The sequence below is a fragment of the Ahaetulla prasina genome, chromosome 5 (genome assembly GCF_028640845.1).
Source record: "Ahaetulla prasina isolate Xishuangbanna chromosome 5, ASM2864084v1, whole genome shotgun sequence".
Classification (NCBI taxonomy): domain Eukaryota; kingdom Metazoa; phylum Chordata; class Lepidosauria; order Squamata; family Colubridae; genus Ahaetulla; species Ahaetulla prasina.
In genome coordinates this window covers 37,095,714-37,123,321 of record NC_080543.1, presented here as the reverse complement: position 1 = coordinate 37,123,321, position 27,608 = coordinate 37,095,714, and the positions used below count along the sequence as shown (strand labels likewise).

The 27,608-nt window shown below is 40.2% G+C and overlaps 1 protein-coding gene across 16 annotated transcripts in view; it reads right to left on the bottom strand.

Moving 5' to 3' along the window:
• Positions 1-27,608, bottom strand: part of BBX (BBX high mobility group box domain containing) — a 150,224-nt gene that overhangs the window by 44,074 nt on the left and 78,542 nt on the right. For all 16 annotated transcript variants that reach the window (XR_009155329.1, XM_058185038.1, XM_058185035.1 and 13 more), the window contains one exon: positions 3,705-3,875. Coding sequence is in view for 15 of the 16 variants with exons in the window: in XM_058185035.1 (XP_058041018.1) it covers positions 3,705-3,875 (171 nt within the window). In the remaining variant the exon portion in view is untranslated. The remainder of the gene's footprint in view (positions 1-3,704; positions 3,876-27,608) is intronic.

Here is a 27,608-nt window from a genome sequence, read left to right as displayed (position 1 = left end):
AAAGCCTCAATAGTTGATACCGAAACTGGAATTTTTAAATAGTGGTTTTTTTAATCTTTTCCCAGTTTAGCAGTAATGCCTCTCTTATAAAGTGTCTTCTAAAATAACCCTGTATTTTAGCTTCCCCATACCATAACAAATCATGTCCTTCCAATGTCAATATTCTATTGTTTCTTAAAGTTATCCATTCCTTGGTCCACATAAAACTAGCTGATTGATAATATAAATCCCAATTGGGTAGTCCAAAGCCTCCTCTAATTCTCGCATCTTGCAATAATTTCAATTTTATTCTTGCTTTTTTACCTTGCCATATAAATTTCAGTATTATTTTATTTAAATCGTCTAAGTATTCTTTCCCCAATTTAATTGGAATTGTTTGGAACAAATACAAAATTCTAGGCAATATATTCATCTTAACAGTTGATATTCTTCCAATCAGTGATAGTTGTAAGTTCTCCCATTTTACCAAATCTGATGTAATTTGCTGCTTAAGTTTGACATAGTTATTTTCTTTCAATGTACTATATCTTGTTGTCAGGTATATCCCCAAGAATTTAACCTTATTATCAATTTGCATCCCTGATCTTTCCGCCAATTCAACTTTGTATTTTATTAACATATTTTTTTGTCAGAATCTTTGTTTTATCTTTATTTATTTTCAAACCTGCTACCTTCCCATATTGTCCTAACTTATCAATCAATATATTTATCGAGTCTAATGGATCCTCAAGGATAAAAACCAAGTCATCTGCAAATGCTTGTAGTTTGTATTCTTCCCTTTTAATTTTCAACCCCTTTATTCCCTCTTCTTCTCTGATATTTCTATTTAGTACCGCCAATGTTAGTACAAACAGCAGAGGTGATAATGGACAACCTTGTCTTGTACCTTTTTTAATTTGTATCACTTCCATCATTTTTCCATTGATCATTATTTTAGTTGTTTGTTTATGGTATATAGCTTCTATGGCTTTGATAAACTTCTTACCAAAACCCATCCGTTCCAATTGTAGTATCATAAAATGCCAATTCACATTATCAAAAGCCTTCTGTGCGTCAAGAAATATCAAGGCCATCTGTTTTTCAGGATGGACTTCATAGTATTCCAAAGTATCCAAAATTATTCTCATATTGTCTTTAATAGATGCATACTTATTTTCAAAGACATTATGTAAGAAATGCATTCTTATTGGTGTGGAAAAATGTTAGAGATAAATATTATTTGAAAATACCAACATGGTTATCAACAATGGAAGTGTTAATACATCCAAATATTATCAATATTAGAAATATTCTTAGATATAAAGATATACTAACAGATAAGGGGGAATTGAAGGGGAAACAAGAAATAGAAGAACAAGGGATTGAGTTGGATTGGTATACTCATATGCAAATATGAACAAGATATGAAAAAGATGCTAAATTATATGGTTTTTATTTAGAAATGACAGAACTGGATAGGATACTCACAGGAACAGATGATAAAATAATTTAAAAAATATATAATTATTTACTTAGTATTGAATTAGAAGAAGAGAAGGTAAAAGAAACGATGGCTTGGGCAAAAATTTTTGGATATTCAATTGAGTTAGATAAATGGCAGCAGTTATGGGAAAGGAATTAAAAATTAACAATGTCCACAGCATATAAGGAAAATCAATATAAAATGTTTTACAGATGGCACATGCCACCTGAAAAATTGGCAAAAATGTTTTAAAGATAAATCAGCTAAATGTTGGAAATGCCATCAGACACCAGGATCGTATTATTATATGTGGTGGACATGTCCATTAAAATTAAAACATGGTTAGAAAAAATGATACAACAACATATAGATTTAAAATCTGAACTGTTCCTATTGGGTATTCTACCCGATAAATTTAATAAAGAAAATATATATTTGATTATACGTGTAATAACTGCAGCGAGGATAGTATTTGCGCAAAGATGGAAAGCAGAGAAAATCCCTACAGAGGGAGAAGTAATTAAGAAAATATTGGATTGTGCAGAAATGAATAGATTGACTTTGACAATTAAAGAAAGAGAGGTATCTGAATACTTTAAGATATGGGGACAATTTTACCATTGGTTAGAGAAGAAATATATATATAGGGTAATGTTGTAATGAAATAAGGAAGAAGAAGAGAGGTATCTGAATACTTTAAGATATGGGGACAATTTTACCATTGGTTAGAGAAGAAATATATATATATATTATAATGTTATATATATAACATTATAATGAAATAAGGGAAGAAGAAAGAAGAGAGAGAAGATTGATAAATGTATTAATAGTAAAGCAAGAAATGTGGGAGATATGTTACAATAAATTAAACGATGATATTATGAAATTATTAACACAGGAGAAAAAGAAGACACAAAAGATGTATTCAGATGATACCCTGAATGATTAATTATATGTTGTGTTTTTTAAAAAAAAGGTGGCTTACAGAATTGAATACACCATGCATGTCCGATGGGTTGGATTGACTTGAGTTGATTTACTAAATGAATAAAAATAAAATCTACATCTTTCTAAATTTGGAAATGTATGGGTGGCTCCCAGTTTCATGTGGTGTGATTAGCCAGATCCACTATTGGTGGTTGTTGTTTTCTTTCATAATTATATTGTAGGTTTTTTTTCTCTTTGGATTTATTGTACATGGCTATACTTTAAGAGCTGTGGTGGCACAGTGGTTATAATGCAGTATTGCAGGCTAATTCTGTCAACCACTAGCAGTTTGATCCTGATCTTCCATCCTTCCAAGGTTGGTAAAATGAGGGCCCAGACTGTTGGGGCAATATGCTGACTCTATAAACTGCTTAGAGAAAGGGCTGTAAAGCACTATGGAGTATATAAGTGCTATTGCTAAGATTGTCTCAAAATCAGGGCCTAATTAAATTAAATTATGTTCATTCTGCTTATACATTCTCTTTAGCATCAGATGTTAATAGCAGTATTTGGGTAAAGGTGGCACAATTTCAAGGAAAAGACTTTGAGGGTTTTAGGGTCTGGTGTTTTCATATATTAATCAAATATAATTTGAGGAATAATATGTTCATCTGTTGTAGTCAGGATCCCACAATATGTTTCAGGAAATATCTTCTTAGTTTTCAAAAACAGTATATGCCTTATAAAAATGCTCTTAAAAACACCACTAACGATATGGTTCATTGAGTATACAGCTCATTTGCAGGCTCTGATATGAAAAAAGCTATTAATAAATGAGCTTAATTTCTTAAAACATTTAATCCTTGATTTACAACATTCATTCAGTGACAGCACTGTTACAACAGCACTGAAAAAAGTGACCCAAGGCCATTTTGCACACTTACAATTGTTGCAGCAGCATTCCCATGATCATGTGATCAAAATTCAGATGCTTGGCAACTGGTTCATATTTATGATGGTTGTGTCCTGGGGTCATTTGATCAATTTTTGCAACCTTATGACAAGCAATGTCAATGGAGAAGCCAGATTCATTTTACAACAGTTTTACTAACTTAACAACTGCAGTCATTCACTTAACAACTGTGGCAAGAAGTTTTGTAACATGGGGCATAAGTCACTTAACAAGTGTTTCATTTAGCAACATAAATTTTGGGCTCAATTGTGGTCATAAATTGAAGACAACCTGTGTTTTGAGAAGATCCACATAAACTTAGGGGTGTCATTCTTAATTCTACTTTTCAAAGGGTAATTTTACCTTTTCAATATCTTCCTCGTCTTCTTCCTCTTCCTCCTCTTCAGAAAAGTCAAGAATTTTCTTTGCAAGTAGTGGATGCCACTGAAGACACTTCCTCTTTGGTCGTTTTCCAGTTCCTTCTCCGTCTGTTGAGTGATCTTTATTCCTATTGCTGCCTTTCATTACTGTGACCTGCCAGGAAAATAAACATGTATATTTAGTATATTAAAACATGGGTATGTGTATATTAATGCAATGTTTGGGAGGAAGTATTGCAATATTTGAAAAAATAATTCATTAGTAAGTGTAATTCACTGAAAGTTTTCAGCCTTTTGCAATGCTTCTATACAAATAATTAATTTTAGTGGGATGGAAGATGAAGAAAGATAGCAAAGAAGCCAGTGTACAATAGCACTTTTCAAGAATGTTACACAGAAGGTTAAGATCTGTTTTCCTTTATTTCAAGGACAGGGAAAGACAAGATTCAAGTTGAATCTTGGAGAAAATCAAATGATTAGAACAACTAACAAGGAAAAGAATAATTTCAATTGTTAATTTCAATCAGAGGTTGCACATATGTTTTATTAAACTATTACTAATGACATTTAGATTTGTGATATATTTTCCCAGTGGTATTGGGAGGAAGAAAGATGGTGTTAGTAGATCATTTGATTAATTTTCCATTGGATGACATCTCAATGTAAGGCCAAATTGTGCTGGTCTCCTAAATGTTGTTTTTATCAGCCATTTTGGTGGTGTGGTTATAGGCAGCTGACTAGAATCCAGGAAACCTTGAGCTTTAGTTCTGCCTTAGACATAAAGTCAGGGTCCCTACGAAATCTTCGGAACTGAGTAATTTACTCTGCATCTCAGAAAAACACCTTCAAATTTTAGCAGCAGGCCCTATCATGTTTTTAGTATTACAACATGATAGCACTTGCTGCTAAAATTTGAAGGTGATTTTGTGAGATGAAGAGTAAATTACCCAATTTCAAAGATTTTGTAGGGATCCTGGCTTCACATCTAAGGCAGAACTAAAGGTCAAGGTTTCCTGGATTCTAGTTTGTTGCCTTTAACTACAACAACAAAATGGCTCTTAAAATTTCCATTATTTAAACTGCATGTTCTCAGAATATTTTTAATAATATTTGGTATCATAAACTTATTTACACTAAAATGCAAATAACTCAGGAGATATGTAAGTACTTCTGATTGTTAATTCCAATTGCTCATTATTTCCTTCACTAAGCTATAATTCATCTCTGTGGAACCAGAAATCTCAGCTACCCACTGTTCTTGTTAATGGCGTATAGAAATTCATGATGTCCCAGGGTTAAGAACCTTTAATATTAGCTATAAATATATGATTAACATAAGGATGCCTAAGGAAGTACTCCTGTAGGTGTATTCAATGAAAATACAACTCCCACCCCCAGTTTAAAGGAAGTAAGTTATTAAATACTACCAGTATTACAATGGAAATCTACCATTTTCATTAGATCACATTTTACTATAATATACCACACATAACAGACTATTTCTTGTTTCCTTGGAGCAACTGAGTCTGTGCTACCACCTTTAATTTCATGCATTTTATTATTTCTGTGATTTTACTTGAAACTCATTTATAAATTTGCATTCAATTACAATGTAATTTAATTATATGTAACACATTCTTGTGTTTTTAAACCATATCTTTAATTATAAACCTGACTGTTATATTTCTTAAAAATAAGTAGAATATGTATGCGAATATAAAAAGGATAGCAAGTTTAGGAAATCTATGATCCTTGAAAAGTAAGACAACATTAAATTTCTACTCAGTTTTCATTATTTTCAGTGATATATACTGCATGGTAAATCAAATATTATAATAGGATTTTTTTTCTATCTTAACCCCATGTGTCATCCAGGGGTGAAATGCTCACAGTTCGGACTGGATTGCCCGATCCTGTAGCGATGGCAGCAGGTGGTTCACAGGACCGGTAGCAAAAATCCCAGCCCCCCCCCCCGCGGAGCCGCGTGATCATCACAGGGTTTGTTTTTTTTTACTTTTAAAAGCATTTTTTCTTCGGCCAAAAAATGCTTTTAAAAGTAAAAAAGCCTCTGATGATCGTGCAACTCAGCTGGGACTGTCAGAACCCTTTAAAAGCTATTTTTTCCTCTGGAGATCCCAGCTGAGTTGCCTGATTATCATAGGCTTTTAAAAGCATTTGTTACAACCTCTTCAGCCGAAGAGGTTTTTAAAAAATTCTTTTAAGAGGTTCTGGCAATCAGGCAACTCAGCTGGGATTGTCAGAACCCTTTAAAAGCTTTTTTGCCTCTGGTGATCCCAGCTGAGTTGCCTGATTATCACAGGCTTTTAAAAGCATTTTTTTACAACCGCTTACAACAGTCCCTGCCCATGCCCACACAATTGCCCGGTCCCCACTTGCCTACTTGCTGCTTCTTTCAGGCTCGCTAAGCCTTGCTTCGGCTGCTGCAATCAATTGCATCAGCTAGCAACTGAATCTGCCTGCCTGCAATCCATCTCATCGGTGAGCAACTCAATCTGCCTGCCTTCAATTGGGTAAGTAACTGGGGGAGGGGGGACGCTTTAAAAAATAGTTAATTGGTTTTTTTTAAGGAGTTATTTTTTTAGACAGCAATTTAACATTAAGGAAGTTTTAAATTTAGCTGCTTTTATCTAAAAATATAAATAAAATAAAATAATAAAATATTTGTGCAGCTTTCTGAGATTTGGTGTGTTTCTGTAGTGTTTCATTCTAACTACACAAACACACAAAATCTCACAAAGCTATATGTGGCATTTTGTGTGTGTGTGTGTGTGTGTGAGTCAGTTGTGTTGTGTTATGGGTGTGTAAAGTGTGAAAGTTGGTTTTTGAGCTTTTTGTGGCTGTATGAGGTACCTACTTGTTGCAGGGGCCATTTTGGGTGAAGTACAGCTGCTTTTACATTGTGTGTAAGTCAGCTGTGTTGTGTGTGTGTAAAGTGTGAAAGTTGGTTTTTGGTATCTTATTGTTTTGTGTACTTTGTTTATTATTTATATTATTTATTGTTATTGGCAACACCCACCCGGTCACCTGACCACCAAGCCATGCCCACCAATTAAGCCAAGCCCATAGAACCGGTAAGAAAATTTTTTAGATTCTACCCTTGGTGTCATCCCAAAATTGCTCTAGAATTCTCCTGTTAAGTAAATAAATACATTGTATTAGTTTAATATGGCCCTAAAATCTAAGTTTTAAAGGATCTGTGTATTCTTGGCTTACAACTGTAATGTATTTGAAATTTAGGAGGGAAATTTGGGCGGGAAAATACACGTTGCTGATTGGCTGGTGCCTCAGCCAAATACTATATAAAGAGAGGTGTTTGCCTGTTATCTTTTGCTGGGTTTCACAATAAACTAAAGAGCTGTTGTCACTTGCATTGTCTCCTGCCTCTTCATTGCCCAAACTTAACATTGGCGACGAAGGTGGGATATTGAAGGCAGTGAGACTAGGAAAAGAACTGAAGGAGCAACTTAGTTTCAAACACAGCCAGTTATCAAGGACGGATACATAGCGATGTCTAGTTATACGCCGCCAGCGCCATTCGACCCAGCCAAAGAAAAATGGGGGTCATACATGGCTCGCTTCGAGTGCTTCCTCGAAGTCAACGAACTGCAGGGAGTGTCAGATAATCGAAAGCGTGCTTACTTCCTGAGCCACTGTGGACCAGAAGTCTTCGATACCGCTGAATCGCTGTCAGAACCAACGCCGGTTAAGTTGGTACCATGGCCAGTGCTCAAGACAACGCTATGAGCACACTACGCGCCGGTGCCATCGAAGTTCGTGCAACGTTTCGAACTAAGGCAAAGAGTCCAGTGAGAGGGCGAGACGATCAGCGTGTATTAAGGAAAGCCGCGACCCACTGTGAGTACAGAGACTTGGAGGACACTCTATTAGAACAACTCATTTGTGGGGTCAGGGACATCCGACTACAGAGGCGGCTGCTTTCAAAAGCAACCTAATCCTAGTGATAGCCCTAGATGAGGCCAGGGCGCACAAGATGTCCACCAAAGTGGCGGAAACCTTACAGAAGCCGAACACGCCTAATTCCTCAGCGAAAGCGACACCGATTCACAGTGAGGAAATCCAGGCAGAGTGGGAAGAGGACGAAGAGGAAGAGGTTTTCCACACTGGCAGGCCGGAAAGAGGCGACCGTGACGAGTGTGTGAGTTGCGGAGGCCAACACCAACGACAGAATTGCAGGTTCAAGGACGCAATTTGTCAGCGGTGTGAAAAGAAAGGACACATAGCTCAGGCGTGCTGGGCCTCCCAACCTTCCCGCCAAAAATTCAAACCGGCCAATCAGCAGGGCACCAGTCCCGCGAGGCAGCCAGGGATTGGCCAATTCAAAAAAGGTGCGAAGTCGAATCACACCACTGTGCGAGTGGGTCACGCGTCGACACGACTGGAAAAGAAAATATTCACCAAGACCTACATCGAAGGAGTGCAGTGTAAAATGGAGGTGGATACCGGCTCATCAATCACAATCATGTCTTGGGACACAATCGCAAGGGACCTGCCAGTAGTCGCGAAACGCCAGCTGCAACCCCAAAAGCTGAGAGTGCAAGACTACCAGGGAAACCGAATCCCTGTTCGAGGAGTCACGTCGGTCAGAGTGAGATACGGACAATTCAATAAAACCCTGCCGATCACCATCATCGATGGAAACCTGCCCAGCTTGCTGGGTCTCGACTGGTTTCGAGCCTTGGGAATGGGCATCACCGGGGTTCACAGCGTCGGCGACAACCTAAAGGACGAATTGTTGAGAGAATTCGAGGACGTTTTCCAAGACTGCCTGGGCAAGTATGTGGGGACCCCCATTTCATTCAATTTAGACCCCCAGATAGCTCCGATTAGGCTAAAAGCAAGAAGGGTTCTGTTCGCGCTCAAATAGGGCCGTGGTGGCTCAGGCTGTAAGAAGCCTGTTATTAAAACACAGCTGCCTGCAATTACTGCAGGTTCAAGTCCCACCAGGTCCAAGGGTCTGGATGGGGAGAAAGGGTCTGGACGGGTCTGGATGGGGAGAAACAGGCTCAAGCTTAATCCCTCCAAGACGGAGTGGCTGTGGATGCCGGCACCCCGATTCAGTCAGCTGCAGCCGCGGCTGGCTGTTGGAGGCGAGTTACTGGCCCCAAAGGATAGGGTGCGCAACTTGGGTGTCCTCCTGGATGATCGGCTGTCGTTTGAAGACCATTTGACGGCCGTCTCCAGGAGGGCCTTCCACCAGGTTCGCCTGGTTCGGCAGTTGCGCCCCTTCCTTGATCGGGATGCCTTATGCACAGTCACTCATGCGCTTGTTACCTCTCGCTTGGATTACTGTAATGCTCTCTACATGGGGCTCCCCTTGAAGTGCGCTCGGAGGCTTCAGTTAGTCCAGAATGCAGCTGCGGGTTATAGAGGAGCTACGCGTAGCTCCCATGTAACACCGCTCCTGCGCAGACTGCACTGGCTGCCTGTGGCCTTCGGGTGCATTTTAAGGTGTTGGTTATGACCTTTAAATCGCTCCATGGCTTAGGACCTGGGTACTTACGGGACCGCCTGCTGTTACCACACGCCTCCCACCGACCCGTACGCTCCCATAGAGAGGGACTTCTCAGGGTGCCGTCCGCCAAACAATGTCGGCTGGCGGCCCCCAGGGGAAGGGCCTTCTCTGTGGGGCTCCCACACTCTGGAACGAACTTCCCCGGGTTTCGCCAAATACCCGACCTTGGACATTTCGTCATGAACTCAAGACTCATCTTTTATCCAGGGCTGGCTTAAATTGGGATTTTAATGTTTAAATTTATTAATTTTAAACGGGGTTTTCTTAGTATGGTAAATTTTAATCATTGGGCTAATTTAAAATAAGTTTTTTAAATCGTATTTTAAACTTGTATATTGTATTGTCGGTTTTATTATGCCTGTACACCGCCCTGAGTCCTTCGGGAGAAGGGCGGTATAAAAATCAAATAAAATAAATAAATAAAATAAAATAAGGTTGACTCAGCCTTCCATCCTTTATAAGGTAGGTAAAATGAGGACCCAGATTGTTGGGGGGGGCAATAAGTTGACTTTGTAAATATACAAATAGGATGAGACTATTGCCTTACACAGTGTAAGCCGCCCTGAGTCTTCGGAGAAGGGCGGGATATAAATGTAAACAAAAAAACAACAACACCCAAAATAGATAAGGAATTAGACAAGCTAGTAAACCAGGGAATCCTAGTCCCAGTCGACCATGCAAAATGGGAGACGCCAATAGTGACCCCAGTAAAACCGGCCGGATCTGTCCGTATTTGTGCTGACTATAAGGCAACACTTAACAAAGCATTGCAAAAGAGTGCGTACCCTGTCCCCATCGTACAACATTTGTTGCACTCATTAGGGCAGGGACAGGTTTTTGCCAAACTCGACCTGGCACAGGCCTACCAACAGTTACCAGTTGACAACGAAACGGCCGAAGCACAGACAACTGTCACACACAGGGGCGCTTTTAAATGCACTCGACTTCAGTTCGGAGTTAGTGTAGCCACTGGGTTATTCCAAAACCTCATGGAACGGCTCCTACAGGGTCTACTGGGAGTAGTCCCATATTTTGATGATGTGTTAATATCAGCCACAGATTTGGGAGAATTAAGGGTCAAATTGCGGAAGGTTTTGGAAATTTTCAGGACTGCGGGGCTTAAGGTTAAACTTAACAAATGCCATATCGGAGTTGAATCGGTAGAATTTTTGGGTTATCGGATAGATAAGGAAGGCATCCATCCCATGGAGAGCAAGGTGCGAGCCATTAGGAAGGCTCCACCCCCAAAAAACAAAGCAGAATTACAAGCGTTTTTGGGGCTTGTAAACTTCTATGCGGTATTTTTAAAAAATAAGGCAACGGTAGCCGAACCACTACATAAGCTGCTAGCGAAAAACTCTGTATGGACTTGGGGCAGGGTTGAGGCTAAGGCATTTGAAGGCGTTAAGAGACTTTTGTCCAGCGATAGCCTTTTAATTCAGTATAATGGGACATTGCCATTAGTATTGGTTTGTGATGCATCACCATACGGGGTAGGAGCCGTACTCAGCCACAAGTTACCAAACGGTTTGGAAGCCCCTATCGCATATTTTTCCCGCACGATGTCTGCAACAGAAAGGAACTATAGCCAACTAGACCGGGAAGCGCTTGCCATAGTCTCTGGGGTTAAAAAATTCCACGAGTATCTGTTTGGGCGGCGATTTGAAATAGTCACAGACCACAGACCTTTATTGGGACTCTTGGCGGGGGACCGTCCAACACCAGTTGCGTTATCACCCAGGCTGACCCGTTGGACTATTTTCCTGGCAGCATACTCGTACCAACTGTCTCACTGACCGGGCAAGGACTTGGGACATGCGGACGCTTTAAGTAGATGCCCATTGCCAGAGACTGTTGAAGACCTGACCCCAGGGACACCTGTCTTGTTAATTGATTCTTTGGACTCTGGCCCGGTCACGTCAACAGAAGTGACTAGGGCATCCTACAAAGATATTATTGTCCGGACTGTAATCGGCTGGGTGCAGAGGGGATGGCCAATGGCACCGAGAGAACGATTTAAAGAGTTTACCAAAAAGCGTTCAGAACTGTCGGTACAAGGGGGGTGTCTGTTATGGGGGGACAGAGTGGTTATTCTGGAGAAATTACGAGGGCATGTTTTGGAACTATTGCATGTGGGCCACCCAGGGATTGTGAGGATGAAAAGCCTAGCGAGAAGCTATGTGTGGTGGCCACAAATGGACAAAGACATTAGCGACCGGGTAGGGAAATGCCAAGCTTGCCAGGAATCAAGGCCACTACCCCCAACAGCCCCCATAAGGGACTGGGAGAAACCCCAGGGTCCTTGGTCTAGGATCCACATAGATTTTGCCGGGCCCTTCCTTGGGCAAACCTTCTTAATTGTGGTAGATGCCTACTCGAAGTGGTTGGAAATTATACTCATGAAAACCACAACAGCTGAGGCCGTAATCACAGTATTGCGGTGACTATTTGTGACTCATGGGCTGCCCGACACCATAGTGTCTGATAACGGCCCACAATTCACGGCCACTCAGTTTGAGGGGTATTTGGCCAGAGAGGGCATTCAACGTGCCCTCTCGGCACCTTTCCACCCGGCGACGAATGGACTTGCAGAACATTTCGTGCGCAATGCCAAGGAAGTGTTATCCAGAATTAGCCCAGGAGACTGGCAAGCCAAAATCGATACCTTCCTGGCAGTCCAACATAGAACACCCTGTGTGGCCACCGGCCGCAGCCCATTGGAGTTATTAATGGGGAGAACACTCCGGTGCCCCTTAGATCGGTTAAACACAACATACTCCCCTGATGGGTACCAGAATACGGGGGACAAAACTAGAACAATGACCACGGGCGAACTGGTATGGGAACACAACTACAGTGAGGGTCCAGCTTGGTTAAAGGGAACCATTGTGGGAGTAACAGGCCCAAAATCATATTTAGTGGACATGGGGGATGGCTGAGTGTGGAAACGCCACATAGATCAATTACGAAAAAGAATACAAAACAATCCAGAAACCAAACAGCCAGACTCTGACTACCAAATATTTGAACCAACAGCTAGCTCAATCCCGAGGCGATCGGAGGACTTAGCTGAATCAGAGGAAGCCCAGCGACGCCAACCGGTTCCTCCAGAGGACAGCAGGGACGACTCTGCCAATAATCCAGGGCCGGAGGGCCCAGAGGAGGAGCTGGGAGGAACAAACAGTCCCTCCGACCAGCTCGACTCCCTCCCAGGGAATGATTTGCGCAGGTCAGAAAGAGTTAGGAGATGCCCTGTCTACCTGCGTGACTACGTGGAGAAATAAGATGCAAATTTTATGCAAATAAGGGGCTAAATGTGTTCTGGGAGGGGAGGAGTGTAATGTATTTGAAATTTAGGAGGGAAATTTGGGCGGGAAAATACACGTTGCTGATTGGCTGGTGCCTCAGCCAAATACTATATAAAGAGAGGTGTTTGCCTGTTGTCTTTTGCTGGGTTTCACAATAAACTAAAGAGCTGTTGTCACTTGCATTGTCTCCTGCCTCTTCATTGCCCAAACTTAACAACAACCACCACTGAAAATTGATAAAAACACAAGTGGTACCTGACATTTGAGAGTCATCTACCTTGTGATCATGCTAATCCTGTGAAGAATTTTTATACTCCTGTATGACAAGCTTCACAGCAATAGAGTCGAGATTATAAATTATAGCGAAATAAAACTGGTCAAAAATAGGTCATCCTTGTTCAAAGACTACTCATTCAGCAAATGTTTGAAATTTCAATGGCACCGAATGAGCAATAATGACTAGTCCTTAAAGTCATACATGCAAGTTGTCTCACACTCCTGCAGTCATGTGATTGTGATCTGGGCACTTGGCAACTGGCTTATACATATGACAGTTGAAGTGTTACCTGATGACTCCCCATGAACAAAATCAATAGGAAGTAGAGGGACGGTTACAAGTCACTTCAAAAGTTGCTTGAATTCCCCCCCACCTGGTATCAGTCATCCCCAATATTTGTGCCATATCTGCCACCTGCACAGTCTTCCCTGCCTGGCAATAGCTATTTATCTGTCTGTTGGCCTGCTTGTGAGATCTCTGGCACTAGCTTGATGAATCCTTGCATAATGATCGCTACAGGGCCTGCTGGGATCGCCAGCTCTAAGCAATGTGGTCACATGATATTGTGACTTACAACTACATTGCTTGCGTGAGGTAAATTCTGGTTCCTTTGTTAACCGAAGACTACCTATATTTATTTATTTATTTTTATAATATAGATTTATAAGGCCATCAAACTCAACATTGACTCTGGATGGCATACAAATTACCGTATTTTTCAGAGTATAAGACGCACTCCCCCCCCCCAAAGGAGAATGAAAATTTGAGTGTGTCTTACTAATGTAGCTTTTTCACAGCTTTTTTCAGCCCTAATGAGGCGCTAGCGAGTGAAGCATCTCTGTGCTTTTGCCTGCTCCCTCTGACTGTCAGCTGTGCTTTAGAAGCTTTTTTTCAGCCCTAACAAGATGCTAGCGAGCGAAGCGATCTTCCTGCTTTTCCTGCTTTTCTCATTGCTGCTCCCTCTCAGCTATGCTTTAGAAGCTTTTTTTTATCCCCAAGCAGGGAATAAAAACCGCGGGTGCACTCAAAACCAGCAAACTAATGTGCTGAAGCTGACCAGACTAAGGAGCTAGCCAAATGAATACCTGGTAGGCAGATTTTTTTCCTATTTTCCTCCGCAAAAACTAAGCTGCGTCATATACTCTAGTGAGTCTTCTACTCCAAAAAATACGGTAAATGAACTCACTTTTTACGACTCTGTAGTCAAATTCTTAAAATCTGCCATTGAGAATTTAAATTTTCAGTGCTTTTAAAAAGGCTATTAAGGCTCAGAATTTGCAATTCCATTCTTGGATTTATGTTTCATACAGCATATTGTTTTTCATTTAACTTTACCGTAAAACACTAATATCCAAAAATTTACAATGAAACTCCTTGATTTTCTTTTTCCATATTCTACTAATTTTGGGCAAAGATATGGATTATAATAACTGCTGAATGTTTATATCTTTATCAGATTTGCTAATGACACAACCAAATCATTGCTAATGACCTTTTTAAAAAAATAAGTTGAAATAATACTTTTTGGAAGAGAACTATCAAAAAGAACCATTATATATTTCACTTTAAATTTAAGTATTCTAATGTTTACTATACTGTGACTTGGTATTTATTATGCCAGCAGTTTAGATTAGTTAGTTCATTTTCTTAAACTAGTCCCATCCATCTCTGTTCAGTTAATTAACCAGTTGGTAAGATACTTAATTATATGAAAGGGTACTAAAAGGTTTTTTTAAAAAAGGTTTGTGAAATTGCAAATAATTTTGCACAAAAAGGCACTGATGAATTGCTACCATTTTACAACCCATTAGAACTGGAATTATTGTGTTCCCTGCATCTTTTAACTGGATTAAGAAATCTTCTCAGAGTATAAATAATCTCCCAGCATGATACTAAGTGCTCTATTGTATAGTACTTGAGATCTTTCAGAATAAAATAGTGTCTAAAACAAAGCAGAACCAGAATTTTAAATAGTCCTTCCAAATTGTAATGAAAACTTTACAATATATATTACTTGTTATCCTCTCTGTCTTATGAACAATTGTTTACAAAATTGTTCACGTTTTTCAGATGTTCATTATCTCATTAACAATGTGAAATATAATTTATTAAATAGGTACAACATGAAGCTTATATTTCCTGAAATAAATTTTATTACTGTCATATTATTGTACTGCCTTTCTAAATCAGCTATTTGGTGTTTTAATATACAGTTTAATCAAAAGAAAATAAAACAATGATTAAAAAAGATAATAACAGTAACAATGGACTCTATCAACATCATTCAAAGGCATTTGAGAACCAAGAGAAGCTTTCCCTTGTTCTTCCACTCTCTGGACTCAAGTACTCCCCAATATACTTCAGGGATAATCCAATATTCTCAAGATCATATTTAAAAAGCATATGGAAAGTTGGAGGAGAAATCTATTCAGTATAATTTCCATTATAATGGCAGCAGCACAGCACAAAGTAAAATCTGAAACAAACCAGTTCATCAATTTGCCAGTGACTCATGATGCCACATAAAATTGAGTTTATGAAAACATTGAATATGGATCATTAGAAGCTTCCAGTCATGCTAACTAAACATTACAGTTTTGAAAGAGTCGGGGGTGGAATTTGTACTATTCAAGTGTTTTTATGGAAGATAGTAACTGCAGGAACAATAATGCTGTACTGATAAAATGCAAAACCTATGTTTATGTCCTTATATATGATTTTATCTATCATTTGACTTCATAATAAGATAGATATTTAATATTCCGAGAGCAGTTAATTTTAATTGGGATCTTAGCTCTAAGATAACTAGGTTATTCAAGTGAACTTATGAAATGTAAAAAAAAATATATATGCTCATTTACTTGGTACCAATTATTGACCAGACAGTGAATCAATTCTGTACTGTTTCACAGCAGACAGCTAGTAACGAGCATTTCTAACTTACAGAATTAATGGCCTAATGGAGAACATGCTGTGGGCAAATGGTTACAGTTTGCCAGCAGAGAAGAACAATAAATTGAGTTACCATAAGTAGGTAACAGAAAAGCAAAACCGTCCCTTGTTTTTTTTTCTGAGTATCGTGTCTTCTTTCCATTTTAAGACTGTTATTTCATTCTTTCCACAGTTTAAAATCAGAAGGGTAATGTGCTTATTTAGTTTTGTAACAGATATTTTTAAAGGGAACTAATATTTTAAAGAGATATTCCAATAATTCGCTTCACTATTATTAAATAAAAGAGTTGTTTTGGCAAAGTGAGAAGGAAATAGCTAATTAATAGTTTAGGAATGTGCATTTAATTTTCACCACACTAAATAAATAAGGATGTTGCAATGCAACTTCCAGTTCATTTCTAGTTCAAATAATTGTCAGGCTCATACATAACTATCATAAAGGAACTAAACATCTAAATTTCAAGAAAATTTAAAATTACTTTAGAATGGTCATGTAATGCTGAGAGATGTCCATAATTTATGCCATTAAGAACTATATGACTTAATCAAGGCAGACAAATAATAAATCCAAAACCCTAGCAATTAACAGAACAGTTATATTGAAAGAATATTGGTCAAGGCCCAAATAAAGAAAAACTATATTAAAAAGATAACCAAACAATGGAAAGCATATTCGTAAATGATTTATAACTTGCTTTAAAAACAATATAGTTTGTTGTCTTGTCGAAGGCACAGGATTGGGTTTATGAGTTTATCAGTTCTCAACAAATGAACCAGCAAACGTGTGGAAAACTCTTAAAAATATCTCTGGCTATGGCAAACCTCCTTTCCAGGCTGAAGGAAATCAACAACTGGCAGATGACCTGAACGTGTTTTACTGCAGGGTTGAAAGGAAACTACAGCCACCTATCTCCACAAACCCCATCTGAGACACACCAACAACAGCCAAGCCTTTTACAACTGACCCCATCCCATTGGGTTCACAACCCCTAGTGATCACAGAAAAGGAAATGCAAGACCTATTTCACAGACAAAAGCCAGGAAAAGCTCCAGCCCCAGACAAGATAACTCCTTCTTGCTTAAAAGTCTGTGCTGACCAATTGGCCCCCATCTTCACCTGAATCTTCAATAAATTGCTAGAGATGTGCTATGTTCCTTCTTGCTTCAAACGTTCTACTATCATCCCAGTGCCAAAGAAGCCCACCATCAAGGAACTGAATGTCTATAGACAAGTTGTTCTAACATCTGTACTCACGAAAACCTTTGAAAGGCTAGAACTGTCCCACTTGAAAACCATCACAGATCCGCTGTTAAACCCCTTGCTATTTGGATACCGAGCAAATAGATCAGGGGTAGTCAACCTTTTTATACCTACCGCCCACTTTTGTATCTCTGTAGTAAAATTTTCTAACCGCCCACCGGTTCCACAGTAATGCGCCGTGTATCGTCATCTCCGCATGCCTCTTGTGCATCATGGATTGGGGTGGGGGGGGGGCTGGCTACCAGCTCTGCTTGTCTGTTACAGCTGGGTGGTGTGGGGCAAGATGCGCGAGCTATTCTGGGACGAGGTTCTTTTGTTTGCGGTCGCACTATAGTGCCATTTAGTTTCACTTACATAACGTGAACTAAACTTATGTGAGGGCGATACAAATAGTATATTTTCAGAAATTTAAATTGTCACAGGGAATTTTATGAAAACCTAATGAAAATGTTTTAAAATAATGCTATGAATTTTTTTAAAAAAGTCAATTAAATTAAAAAAAAGGAAAGTGCTTCAGTATTGGACAAAACCCCTACCGCCCACAATGAAAGCTGGAACACCCACTAGTGGGCGGTAGGGACCAAGTTGATTACCACTGAAATAGATCAACAGATGATGCTGTTAATATGACTCTGCACTACATCCTACAACATCTTGAAACTCCAAAGACCTACGCAAGGGTCCTCTTTGTAGACTTTAGTTCAACATTCAATACCATCATTCCAGACACTCTTCTAACTAATACCATCATGCAGCAAAGAGGAATCTTAGGAGTTTTTTTAAAAAGTCTTTTAAAGGGTTTTTAAGGGGAGGGAGGGTTAGGATGGCTCGGGGGGGAGACCAGACTCTGCGAGGGCTCGCATTACAGAGGGTATAGGTTCGGAGGCTGAGTTGGGGGAGGGGGCTAGAGCCCGAGTCCATGGGGGCTATTCCATCGGCATGGTAAATGGGAGGGGCAGGTATGGCGGAAGCAGGGGCCTGTATCATGTTCGGGGAGTGCGCCCTCGCTGCTTACGAGCGATCGCGCACTCCAGGCCCTCGGTCTTTTCCCATTCCCCGAGTGGCTGGAATCCCCGGAGCCTGGATCTTCAGCTGATGTTGTGCAATGCCAGGTCTGTGATGAATAAAGCCCCCCTCATTTCAAATCTTATACAAGAGGGGGATGCGGGCCTGATGGGCATTACGGAAACCTGGTTGGGCACAGAGGGGGGTCCCCCTTGTTGAAATGTGCCCACCGGGCTTCCGTGCATTTCATCAGCCGAGGGCCCAAGGTAGGGGTGGGGGGGTGGCAGTTATTATTAACGAGAGTCTGGAGCCGAGGAAGGTCACTGTCCCGCAAATAACCAGGTGTGAGTCTCTCTTTGTGAGGTGGGGCCAGGGGATGCAGGTGGGTTTGTTGGTCACGTACCTGGCTCCTTGCTACGTGTCGACAGCCCTGCCTGAGCTGCTCGAGGTGTTAGCCGAGACGGCGGTTGACACCCCCAGACTTATGGTTATGGGGGATTTCAACCTACCGTCGGTAGGCGAAGCATCGGCGACGGCTCAGGAGTTCAAGGCTTCCATGATGGCCTTGGACCTGACCCAGTTAGTGAATGGTCCCACTCACACAGGGGGTAACACTCTGGACATGATTTTTGTCTCCGGACAGTGGCTGAATGGTTTTGAATTAGGGGACTTAGTTATTGAACCCCTGTCATGGTCAGATCATTCGCTCCTTCGTCTCGACTTTCGAACCGCAAACCCACACCGCAGGGAGACGGAACCAATTTGTTGGTTCCGTCCCAGGCGCCTGATGGACCCCGAGAGGTTCTTGATGGAGCTTGGGCCGTTTCCGGAGGATCTAGCCCATGGCTCGGCTGAAGAACTGGTCGCCGCCTGGGAGAGGGCGGAGGCTTTGGACCGCATCGTGCCTTTGCAACCTCTGACCCGGCGCTGTTCTCGACCGGCTCCTTGGTTCTCTAAGGAGCTGAAAGAGATGAAGCGCCGGAAAAGACGCCTGGAGAGCGACTGGAGGGCCAGCCGTTCTGAATCCGACCAAACACTAGTAAGGTCACATATTCAGACCTACCTAGTGGCGATAGGAGTGGCAAAACGTGAGTATTTTTCCGCTCTTTTCGCATCGGCAGATAACCGCCCAGCCGCCTTGTTTAGGGTGACCCGCTCCCTTCTTTCTCAGGGAGCTCGGGAGGACCCCTTGCAAGGACGTGCTGAGGATTTTGGATTGTATCTGCACGATAAAATCGCTCGGATCTGGGACGGGCTGGATGCTGATTGGGTAGTGCCAGGTGAGATGATGGAGGCGGTTCTTGAAAATGTTGTTTGGGGAGAGTTCGACTCTGTGACTCCCGAGGACATGGACAGGTTACTGGGGAGGCTGAATGCGACCACATGTTTACTGGACCCGTGTCCTTCCTGGTTGGTACTGGCCACACAGGAGGTTACACGAGGCTGGCTTCAGGGAATTATTAACGCTTCTTTAGTGGAGGGTGTCTTCCTAGCCACCTTGAAAGAGGCGGTGGTAAGGCCCCTCCTTAAGAAGCCCTCCCTGTGTTAACTAATTATTGCCCTGTCTCCAACCTTCGTTTTGTGGCGAAGGTTGAGAGTGTGGTGGCATGGCAGCTTCCCCGGTACCTGGAGGAAACTGTCTATCTAGACCCGTGCCAGTCCGGCTTCCGGCCTGGGTACAGCACGGAGACGACTTTGGTCGCGTTGGTTGATGATCTCTGGAGGGTTCGGGACAGGGGTCACTCCTCTGTCCTGGTCCTACTAGATCTGTCAGTGGCTTTTGATACCATCGACTATGGTATCCTTTTGCGGTGGTTGGGGGGTGGGGGGCACCGTTTTTCGGTGGTTCTCCTCCTACTTCTCTGACCGTTTGCAGACTGTGTTGGCAGTGGGGCAGAGATCGACTGCGAGGCACCTCACTTGTGGGGTGCCGCAGGGGTCGGTTCTCTCGCCGCTCCTGTTCAACATTTATATGAAGCCCCTGGGGGAGATCATCCTTGGTTTCGGGGAGAGTTGCCATCTATATTATGATGATACTCAGCTGTATATTTCCTCCCTGAACCACCCCAACAAAGCCGTCGAAGTAATGTCCCAATGCCTTGAGGCCGTTTGGGTCTGGATGGGGAAGAACAGACTTCGACTCAACCCATCCAAGACTGAGTGGCTGTGGATGCCAGCATCCCGGCACAGTCAGCTAGTTCCATCGCTGACTGTGGGGGGCGAGGCGTTGGCCCCCAGGGAGACGGTACGCAACTTAGGCTTTCTTCTGGATGTACGGCTGTCGCTAGAAGAGCATTTGACGGCCGTCGCCAGGGGAGCTTTTTATCAGGTGCGCCTGATACGCCAGTTGCGTCCCTTCCTGGACCGGGATTCGTCATGCACGGTCACTCACGCCCTCGTCACTTCTCGCCTGGACTACTGCAATGCTCTCTACATGGGGCTCCCCTTGAAGAGCACCAGGAGGCTCCAATTGGTCCAGAATGCAGCTGTGCGGGGGATAGAGGGAGCGGTTCGTAGCACCCATATAACACCTCTCCTGCGCAGGCTGCACTGGTTACCGGTGGTCTTCCGGGTGCAATTCAAGGTTTGGTTCTCACCTTAAAAGCGCTCCATGGCTTGGGACTGGGTTACTTACGGGACTGCCTACTGCCACTAACAGCCTCCCATCGACCTGTGCACTCCCACAGAGAGGGCCTCCTCAGGGTGCCGTCGGCCAAACAATGCCGACTGGCGGCTCCCAGGGGGAGGGCCTTCTCTGTGGGGGCTCCTGCCCTGTGGAATGAGTTACCTCTGGGGCTACGCCAACTCCCCGACCTCCGGACCTTTACGCGCGAGCTTGAGACTCTTTTATTCCAATGTGCAGGGTTGGTCTAATTGTAATTTTAATAGGGGTGGTTTTATTAGGGTCTATTTTATATTTTATTAGTTTTAAATTATGGGGCCAATTCTTGGAATCAGATTTTTAAATAATATTCTTAATCATTTCTCTTTGTAAAATTTTTACCTTGGCTGTAAACTGCCCTGAGTCTTTGGAGAAGGGTGGTATAAAAGTGTGATAAATAAATAAATAAATAAATAAATAAATAAATAAATGTGTGATAAATAAATAAATAAATAAATTCCAGCTACATGTACCTGAACAGACTTGTATGTGGATCACAAGCTTCCTAACAAACAGGAAGCAGCAGGAGAAGCTAAGCAGAATCACATCAGATACCTGTACAATTAGCACAGGGCCCCCCCAAGGCTCTATGCTCTCCCCATTTCTCTTCTCTCTGTATACCAATGACTGCATCTCCAACGATCCATCTGTTAAACTATTGAAATTCGCAGATGATACAACAGTGATCAGTTTCATTCAAGACAATGATGAATCCGCATACAGACGGGAGGTTGAACAACTAGCCTCATGGTGTGACCGGAACAACCTGGAACTGAACACACTCAAAACAGTAGAAATGGTGGTGGACTTTAGGAGAAACCCTTCCATACTTCTACCTCTTACAATACTAGACAACACAGTATCAACAGTAGAGACCTTCAAATTTCTAGGTACTACCATATCGCAAGATCTAAAATGGACAGCTAACACCAAAAATGTCATCAAAAAAGCACAACAAAGAATGTTCTTTCTGCACCAATTCAGAAACCTCAAACTGCCCAAGAGCTGCTGATACAGTTCTACAGAGGAATTATTGAGTCTGTCATCTGCACCTCTATAACTATAACCTCTATAACACCTCTGGTTTGGTTCTGCAACCCAACAAGACAGACACAGGCATCAGAGGATAATTAGAACTGCAGAAAAAACAATTGCTACCAACCTGCCTTCCATTGAGGACCTGTATACTGCACAAGTCGAAAAGAGGGCTGTGAAAATATTTACAGACCCCTCCCATCCTGGACATAAACTGTTTCAACTCCTACCCTCAAAACGACGCTATAGAGCACTGCACACCAGAACAACTAGACACAAGAATAGTTTTTTCCCAAAAGCCATCACTCTATTAAACAAATAATTCCCTCAACACTGTCAAATTATTTACTAAGTCTGCACTACTATTAATCTTCTCATTGTTCCCATCACCCATCTCCTTCCACTTATGACTGTATGACTGAACCGTGTTGCTTGTATCCTTATGATTTATATTGATATTGTTTCCTGATTGCTTATTTGTACCCTATGACTATCATTAAGTGTTGTACTTTATGATTTTTTATGAACATATCTTTTATGTACACTGAGAGCATATGCACCAAGACAAATTCCTTGTGTGCCCAATCACACTTGGGCAATAAAAAGTTCTGTTCTGTTCTGTTCTATTCTATTCTGTTCTCGGGTAGATTTATGTTGTCTGGCAAAGTTTTAAGTTTGAAATAGGTTAATGGGCATCTGCACTAAACAGAAGGGGAAAAAAAACAGAAGTAGAGTTCCTCATTTTATATCTTATCTATTCTCTTATCACCATTTTGGTAATAAAGTGATATAGAAAACAACTTGATTAACCAATCCAGAATCTTGACTAGAAGAATAAAATTACAAGTATTGCTTACTTCCTAATATATCAAAGTAATATTCCCACAATTCATTTCATCATTAGCAGGCTGTACTTGATTAAACATGAATTTAGGCAATTCCCAGGAGAAAGTGGAGGACAGAGGGCCTGGCATGCTATAGTCCATGGGGTTGCAAGAGTTGGATATGACTTAACAACCGGACAACAAAAACGTGCCTAAACAGTGATTTCTAAATCAAATAATTTTAAATGTCCCTTCATTAGCCAGATTATATCTATTGCCTCCCTCCCCCCCCCTGCAACTGTTAGATCCCTCAGGAAACACTCAATAGATTCGAGAGATACTAATGGTTAGTCTTTTCAGGGCCTTTCTGTGTTATACTCATTCTTAGAATATATTGTTTTTCTGCCTATTCAGTTTTTTTGGTAGTTGTTGAGCATTCTGATTTCATTTTTCATTATGTCCCTTGTGATCTTATTGACAACTTGGTTCTGGTACCTAATCATGTTTCCAGAGTCAGATTGCCCATTTATTTCTTTAATTCATTCCAAAAACTCTTAGAACATCTACACTTTGTTTTTATCCTTGACATGGTTCAAACTTGAATACCCAGTAGTGTATCTGAAACAGAAAACCTACAATGTATGATGTGGATTTATAATCTAATTTTAGATTATAAATTTATTGGTTATGTAAAAAAGCTACCACTATGAGATACTACCCTCTTTTGGTACCCATCATCTTTCATGATGCTTCCATTTCTTAGAATCGAATACATCTCTTAATTTCCTCTTAACTTGAGGGCAGATATATTGTTACAAAAACCTTTGCTTTTCCTCTTGTTCCTCTTTTTCCTTCAGACTGAATGCACATTAAGATAAATGTATAATTAGAGCCTTTCCATCTATCTGCTGCATTTCCTCAATGCAAACACAGACTGCTCTTTTGAGCATTGCTGCAAAAGGCCTTATTCTAAAATGTATAGAGCTCTAATCCACATAATTAGGTGCTTGACCCCAATGCCCTCTAATGGAGGGTTTCTAAATGATCAGATAAAAATATTTACATTTTTGTATATGCACTTAATAAGTACTTTTGTTGAAAGAGCTCAAGTGATGCATATATAAAAAAATAACTATGGACAAAATTACCTTAAAAATATATATACTTCTGTTATTTGACATTGCTGTGCCGCTAGAAGTAATATTTTTTACCTTTTGCTTTGTTTTCAGGATAACAAAACATTTTAGACAATTGCAAATTAGTTATAGAGTAGTATACAAGTAGTGCTGAAAAATACTAATGCAGTATTTTAAAAACAGACATTTATTTTTTCAGTCATTTAAATTAACGGCTAGTAACAACTACAGTAAAACAGTGTCAATTATATTGTATGAGAATTAGGTGCCACCTAGTGGTGATTTCAAAAAACTGACATATTTGTGAATATTTAATTAGCATAATTACCTAATTTTGTTTCAAAATAAAAAAATGCACCCAAAAATGTAACACTCCTGTTCAAAACTTACTTATAGGGCAATACATATGTTTCCCATTCTAATTATTTTCAGATTTTCTTTTTCTTTTATGCCCAGCAATGTCAGCATTTTCCCATCCTATAGTACCCTTATGGACTATTATTTAAATTATTAAAAATTTCCCTAACTCTTGTGTCTGGGTGATGGTTTCAATACATATACAACAAAGCCTATGCCTTAACACTGAAAACAAATAAACAAAATATAAAATGATTAAGAAGAAATATAAGTCACCAAAGAATCTTATGCAAGCATACAATTCTTTGCTATTTATCAAAGTAACCTGTTTGTAGCTGTTTCAAGAGCTGTATTAATTAATGAACTGACTCGTTAAAGCATTGTAACATTTTTCTATTGCATGAAAACCTGAAAAAAGAGGATTTAATTAATAGCAGGTAAGTGCTATGCTCATGTAATGTTTGAAATGTGTATTCCTAGTCTTTTCCAAAGTGTACACTTTGATGATTATGAGTCATGAGGTCAGTTTTGACCCTTAGCAACCAGAGACATTTTCTAAAGGAGGATATGTTCTTAATCTGGTCCATTGGGTTTTCCAATGGTGCACTATTACCGCTAAAATTGAGTCCAAATAAATTCTTGCTCATCATCTTTTTTCCTTTCCTTTCATTTTTCCCATTCACCACTATAGACTTATCCAGAGAGCAAAGTTATTGTAATGTGTCCAAAGCAGGATAAATTATATGTGATCACTTGTGCTTCAAATAAGAATTTTAGGTTGATTGTTTTTTTGATGAACCATTTGTGTTTTTTCTTGGTTATTCATGGCAATCTCAAGGAGGTTCTCCAAAACTCAAAGTTCAAAAGCTTCAATACTGATTCCAACTGCTTTCTCAAAAGGTCAACTTTCATATACAAAGAATGTCACAGGGAAACTATTGCCTGTACCATTCTAATCTTTGTAGGTTTAGAGGTGTACAGGCATCTGAACAATTTTTCCAAGGCCTTCATGGCTACTCTAAGAATAGAATAGAATAGAATAGAATTTTTATTGGCCAAGTGTGATTGTACACACAAGGAATTTGTCTTGGTGCATATGCTCTCAGTGTACATAAAAGAAAAGATACGTTCATCAAGGTACAACATTAACAACACAATTGATGGTCAGTATATCAATATAAATCATAAGGATTGGCAGCAACAAGTTACAGTCATACAGTCATAAGTGGAAAGAGATTGGTGATGGGAACTATGAGAAGATTAATAGTAGTGCAGATTCAGTAAATAGTTTGACAGTGTTGATGGAATTATTTGTTTAGCAGAGTGATGGCCTTCGGGAAAAAACTGTTCTTGTGTCTAGTTGTTCTAGTGTGCAGTGCTCTATAGCGTCGTTTTGAGGGTAGGAGTTGAAACAGTTTATATCCAGGATGCGAGGGGTCTGTAAATATTTTCACGGCCCTCTTCTTGATTCGTGCAGTATACAGGTCCTCAATGGAAGGCAGGTTGGTAGCAATTATTTTTTCTGCAGTTCTAATTATCCTCTGAAGTCTGTGTTTTTCTTGTTGGGTTGCAGAACCGAACCAGACAGTTATGGAGGTGCAAATGACAGACTCAATAATTCCTCTGTAGAACTGAATCAGCAGCTCCTTGGGCAGTTTGAGTTTACTGAGTTGGCGCAGAAAGAACATTCTTTGTTGTCCTTTTTTAATGATGTTTTTGATGTTGGCTGTCCATTTTAGATCTTGCGATATGATAGAACCTAGAAATTTAAAGGTTTCTACTGTTGATACTGTGTTGTCTAGTATTGTGAGAGGTGGAAGTATGGAAGTATGGAAGGTATGGAAGTATGGAAGGTATGGAAAGAATGGAAGTGCTAGTCTGCAGTTTATTTCTTGATTTACAACTGTTTTCTGCTGATACTTGATTTTAAAAGGCAAAAGCTATCTATCCTCAATATCTTCATGTCAATTATAAGAACAGTTATATCATTTGTAATCAGTTTGGTATACGTTATATTTAATCTGAATTTTTTCACTCTATTTCTTGACTTTTTTACTAAAGTAAGAAAACATCCTTCATTATGTTTTCTGCATAAAGGTTGAATAAATAAGAGAATATGCAGCCTTATTTCACTCCTAAAATGAGCACTGATATTGTAAATTCATTCCCATGAATGATTATTTTCTAGGGTATAGCCAATTAATTTAGCATTTTTAAAAAATTAGACGGAATGGTTAGTATCTTAAATTGCTTCAAATGATGAGGTTAGGATCCTAATGAATGTACCAGTATATAAAAGTAAATTCTTCTCAATTAATTGGACTGAATTATATTTATTTTTAATTGTACTAGATGTAAATTCCAAATATCACTTAAAAATAGACTGAATCAATTTTATCGAATTCTAAATAGTATAGTATGTATATTATATACACACACAATTGAATCTAGCAGTTCAGTTGGCAATATAAGTGATGATATTTTGTACGATCAGAATTTCTTAAGTTACAGAGTTTAGCTTTTGAAATAATCATATTTATTTGACAAAATTTCTCAAGATTGAGAGATTATTTCTCATAATTCAACTGAGTCTTACTTCTACCATCCAAGATTTCTTTAAAGCACTTACACAAAAATAAGGCATTGATAAGTTAAATTAAATTCAGTTTAGGCACTGCCCAACTTCAGACGGCTCTGGCTGGCTCACAATGTAATAACAAAAATCCAATATGCATTATTATTGACAAAATAAAGAAAAATAAGAACAAAAGAAAAAAGAAAAAGAACAAGATGACAGTTTGGCAATAATACCAAAAAGCACATTACGTAAGATAATGCTTTCGAATTGAAGAGATCTAAAGCTCATCAACCCTGCCGCCTCATACTGGTAGACTGCCAGTGCAACTCACAGAGCAAAGGTGCCATATGGCCATACTATGCCCACCATTGCCCATTCAGAAGCAATGTTGTGTTCTGGACCAGTGGAAGATTTCTACTGGTCTTTGAGGGCAGTCCAGGGCACAGTGCATTGCGTAAGTTAAACCGTGACTGACTAAGAAATGAGTGCCTGTCTGAAAGGCTTCCCAATCTAGGAAAGAGCACAACTTGTACATGAGATGAAGTTGGGCAAAGCTGCCACCTGTTCATAAAGCATAATATTTATTTAGAAATACCATATTTTTTGGAGTATAAGATGCACCCTTTTCCCCCCTAAAAGAGGGTGCAAATTTGGGTGTGTCTTATATACCAAATGTAGCCCCAGCCAGCCTCTGAAACCTCCATTTGAGAGACTGAAAAAAACCCCTCTGAAACGGAAATTTCAGAGGCAGAAAAAAAAGCAAAAAAAAGCAAGGCACAGAGCTCACAACCAACAACCTGTTGCTAAAGTTCACCTCTGGGAAGAGCTGATTGGGGGTATTCCGGGAGGCTCATCCACCCCCAATCAGCTTTTTTCTTATCCCCCCCACAAAAAAATACTCTGGTGCGTCTTATTGTCTGAAAAATATGGTAAATATA